Source organism: Anoplolepis gracilipes, chromosome 14 (assembly GCF_047496725.1).
Source record: "Anoplolepis gracilipes chromosome 14, ASM4749672v1, whole genome shotgun sequence".
Classification (NCBI taxonomy): Eukaryota; Metazoa; Arthropoda; class Insecta; order Hymenoptera; family Formicidae; genus Anoplolepis; species Anoplolepis gracilipes.
The window spans coordinates 7,412,063-7,416,855 of record NC_132983.1 but is presented as its reverse complement, the minus strand read 5'-3'; the positions used below and the strand labels follow the sequence as shown (position 1 = coordinate 7,416,855).

At 40.3% G+C, this 4,793-nt stretch overlaps 1 protein-coding gene across 1 annotated transcript; it reads right to left on the bottom strand.

Annotated features, from left to right (window-relative positions):
- LOC140673486 (uncharacterized) lies at positions 1 to 2,373 on the bottom strand. Its single transcript, XM_072906470.1, has 2 exons — positions 2,097 to 2,373; positions 1 to 1,403 (listed from the first exon to the last, which is right to left on the bottom strand). Exons 1-2 carry the CDS (start codon positions 2,371 to 2,373, stop codon positions 820 to 822), a joined length of 861 nt encoding a protein of 286 aa, XP_072762571.1. The 3' UTR covers positions 1 to 819.
- Between the last annotated feature and the right edge of the window lie 2,420 nt (positions 2,374 to 4,793).

Genomic DNA, 4,793 nt, shown 5'->3' with positions numbered 1-4,793 from the left:
TCATCCCCTCCAGTGCCTTGCAGCAGCAGTCGTCGTCGTGCCGTACCCCTCGACCATCGGCGTGCAATCTTTTATATATATTTTTTTTTATATCTTTTTCTTTTTATTTTTAAATTCACACACACACACACACACACACACACACACACACACAGATTTTGTAAATAAACACACTTTTTTAAATAAAAAAAAAATTATGTTAAACACATATAATTGCTTGCATTTCCTTCATCTATCCCATCCTTCTTCCTTCATATACTAGATATAATTAGATATACTAACTCAATATTTAATATAAAAAAAAAAATATATAAAAAGAAAAAAAAAGAAAAAAATAATAAAAAGAAAAAAAAATTATAAAAGAAAAAAGAAAAAAGAAAAAAAAATTTCTGTTTGCGTTCTCGCTTTCCTTCGCCTCGCGCTATCTCTTTCTTTCCTAGCACTTACTCTCTCGCTCTACTTCACCTCGCGCTATCTCTTTCTTTCCTAGCACTTACTCTCTTGCTCTCCTTCGCCTCGCGCTATCTCTTTCTTTCCTAGCACTTACTCTCTTGTTCTCCTTTGCCTCGCGCTATCTCTTTCTTTCCTAGCGTTTACTCTCTCGCTCTCCTTCGCCTCGCGCTATCTCTTTCTTTCCTAGCGCTTACTCTCTCGCGGTCCCAGCATGACGTCATTCCCCGCAACGAGCTACATATGAGAACTGGGACTGTTTACGGGTGGGAGGAAGCACGGATGGGAAATGCGTGCGAGTAAATTATATCATGATTTAAATTTAAAAAAACTTTATTCTTCTCTTTTATATATATTTTTTTTTTTTTATTACATATTGTGACTAAAAACTAAAGTTACCAGTTCGCAATCGACGAGTTGATGTTTATTGAAGGCGTCGCTGGCGCATATTACATTTGACACTTTTTTATTATCCGTTATAGTGGACGCGATATTGGAGAATTGTGTAAACTTAGTATCGACTGTCTCGGTGATTCTAACCAATCGATCAAAGGTTACATCGATGCATTGATCGAGATCAAACATACGGTGTAACGTCGGTTCAATCATCATCATGCGTACGTTTAAAGATTCGAGACTTATAAGTTTAGTATCGTTAATCGTATGAACTCGCACTGTTAGCGGTCCAACGCTTATAAAATTATAGGTATCTTTAGAGTCCTTTCGCAGTAAATCGTGAATATTGCGACGTTGCTCGTAGAGTCCCTTCCACGTTTCGAGAGATAATACCAGTTCCTTTCCTTGATGATCTCCTATGACAATTTCCACGTAACTTGGTGTACCCACGTTGATACCAATTTCAAGGAATTTGAATTCCGTGGTTGTCAATGCGTATCGTCTACTTAGTATACGAATCGCACGACGCTTCAACGAAATGCTGTAGAAAAATAAAATAAAAAAATTAGTTTAAAAACAATTTGTGAAAAAATAGAAAGAAGTTAAACAAAAACTTACTTGTCACATTTGTTCTCAAACGATGGAGTTTCATAACGATTCGGTACGTAATTATTCACGCTTCTGCTGAGGCCGCCACTGCTTCTTTCGACGTAATACATATTTCCAGATTTCAAAAGTGGACCACTTTCACGAACGGTTAACGCAACACTGACCGTATGAAGAATCAAATATACGTGACATCCCGTTTTTCAAAGTAGTGGGAGATTAGTGGTAAATGTGGTGGGAGATTCTAGAATACTTTAGTGCTCTGAAATTTTTAGAAGGGAGAGAGAGACGATACTCGGATAAAAAGAATTCTTAAATGACTCGTGAGGGAGGGAGGGAGGGAGGGAATGAGGAGGGTGAATAAGAAATAAAACATATTAGTGTTAAAATATTTTATTTTTCCAAATCTTGCAATTCTTTCTGGCGTTGCGACCACCAGTTAAATATTTTGAATACATTTTGTAATGCGCAATTCTTAACATGTTTTTCACATCGTATAGTATTTTTAACATCTAGATTATTTAGAGATTCGATATCGTCGTAATCAGCATCCAAGGTCTCAATGATTAAATTTTCTCTCGCATCGTCGCCGAGCATATTAGCAAGCCATTCTCGTTTCTGGCATCCTTTAACGTATACGATACACTGCATTTTATCATCTTCTTCTTTAACTACAGCTATTGTAATCAATCGTTTCGCCATGCTGTACGCAACGATTCCATCCTCCCATTGTACTCCATGATGATTCGCCATCAACCATGAAGCTTGACACTTTTCGGATTTTGTAAGGAGATGCCATGGTATAGGACTCCGAAAAATGTAGTGTGCGAGAACAGGTCTTCTTCTCAGCACCGCCACCTCCTTTGCGATGAATTTATTCGAAACGACAAATCCTTGCTCGACAAACGTTGGTACAGACATGATGAGATCTCTTTTCGTCAGTTAAGAAGAATGACAACCATCTCGTAACACTCGGATTTATATCCAGCTTTCCCTCTCTCTAAATTATTGTCGCAAACACTTAGGTAATTTTGCGCACAACGTTGGTCAACGGGTTGTACTGGATTACACGATCGTGTATGATGAGACAGTACGCAGTCGTATTATTAGCCACATTCTCCTTACACTCAAATTCCAATCGCACATCCACGGTTGCACTCTTGACCGATTCGTTTTGTCGAGAACAATCGATGATCACAAACGGACCGTACTGTAGAAACAGTGAGACAGTGAGACTCGGTTCGAGGTACTCGTATCCGTAATAGTTTTTGCAGAAACGCGCGTACGTGTCGTACACAATCGACCATCTGTTTTTATCGAAATCCAGATTCATGTCATTGTACGGATAACATTCCGAGTTCAGATAGAGTTTCACGTTTGTTAATTTACAGTCGTCGAATTTACTCGCATCTTCGGACATAACATTCTTCCGGCCTGTCTGCAGAGCAAAGATAACGTATCGTGGTTTCTCCAGCTGAGTCGCGGTCTTAATGGCCCACGAATGTTTGGTTGTACGCTGCAACAGCGGAAACTCGTACAGATCCCACGAGCGAAAACCCATGCTGAGGTAGCGTCCGCTTTCCAGAGCGCGCAGCATAGACAGCTTTTTAATTTCACTCAACAACACATGTGGCATTCGCCATTGTATCTTGAATATGTTGATCACAGGCTCCAGCGTCGAAGCTCCAAGCAGACAATTGTTGTCATTGCGCGATCGTATTAAGATCAATTCGTGACGAGCGTTAATTACTATGCGTCTGTAATCCTCGCAAAATCCCAATAACATGTAGAGCGGTACGCAAAAATTAAAGTGTCCATCCACAATAGTTGGCTCACTCCAGCCAGCATTTCTCATAATCACGCTTCTATCGGCTGATATTGTTACATAGTTTTTGAGCATACTTGTTATTCCCACGTTTCTATTTCGATCAATCTCCACACCATCGAGTTCATATCGAATCTCGTCAAACATGAATGCAACGCAATTATTTTGCAGTACCACATTGAATCCTCCAGCTGGCTTCTTTATCTTTAATTCTCCCTCGATGTATAAGAAACTCTCGTACGGCAATGTATACAGATCCTGTTGTTGTATGGGTATTCTTATCTCATCACTGTATCCGAACGTTGTGTTGGCGAATGGGTTATAGGAGTGAGTCTCAATCTTGACGATGCGATCGTCAAAGATTGGCTCATCCGCGATGTCGAGAATGTCAGTCATCGTTTAAATGTTTCGCACCACGAATCCCAAAGATTGTAAAAACGCAACGTTTGATGCGTTCAATTTCTTTTTCTTAGTGCCGGATGATTGGATATTAGCAAATGTCGATGTTGTTGTCGCTGACGTCGTAAAGATTGTATTGTCTCTCATGTCTTTCGATCCGTTCAACACGAGCATCACACGCTAATTTTACCGCCGCCGCCGTACATGCAATCTAATGGTGATCTCTTCTCCTCGAAAATCGAGTAATCGTCCTTCCTGGTCGACAACGCGTAATGTTAAATCCGTAATGCACTGCACGATGATCGGTAGGTAAATGATGCGCCGGTGTTTCCGATATCTTATATCCTGGTGGTACCCTCGGTGAAAATTCGTGTATCATATGAACGAGTTTGCCGTTGTTGTACGCACCCGCGGTCACATTACATTCGACGCGGATAATGTTCACGTTGATAATGTTAATCGGCACGTCCGACTCGTACCATTTTCGCGGCTGCAGTATACGGTTCGAGAATCCTAGCAGCGATCCAATATTGTTAGGCTTGCTAAAATTTAATCTGTAGGCGCATTTGATCTCGCTCCTCATCGTATTGTAATTAGCGCGGAGCACTATAGGCCATTCTCCAGGCTCAAAGTTATCGTCGTCGTCAGTGTGTTTTTTATCACCATCACGAACTGTGTGTTGCGAACGTTTTCGTAAAATTGTATGTTTCAAAAATTCATGTATCGCTTGCAGCTCGTACGATCCCTCGGGAATCGTAATTTCCGCATCGTCTTTGCCAAAGTAAAATTTATTATTCGAGGAATTCACGTTCGATATCGTGTGATAACTTTCAAAATCCGCTAGACCAAGCTCGTATTCACCGTCGCTTAAATTTACGTTGGGAAAGTAGTTTGCCGCGAGAACGCTGCTCTTTCCAGTCAGCGTGAATGTCATAGACATGTTGGCCAAACTGTTTAACGAATACTAAGTTAAATAGCGCAATGTATGTCTTTAAATTCGCGTGCATCGACCGTTCGGAGAAACTGCAAGCACAATTGTCCACAGATGCTTTGATTATAAGTTTGATAGGATGTGTGATTATTATCTATTTTTGTCACATTTAAATATCGCACCAAT

What these genes read in the sequence shown, in the direction of transcription:
- LOC140673486 (XM_072906470.1), bottom strand. Translation starts at nt 2,373, where the DNA reads ATGTCTGTACCAACGTTTGTCGAGCAAGGATTTGTCGTTTCGAATAAA. An exon ending in AGAAGATGATAAAATGCAGT is followed by an intron (nt 1,404 to 2,096) that starts GTATCGTATACG and finishes CTAATTTTTTTA; the next exon opens with TTTTATTTTTCTACAGCATT.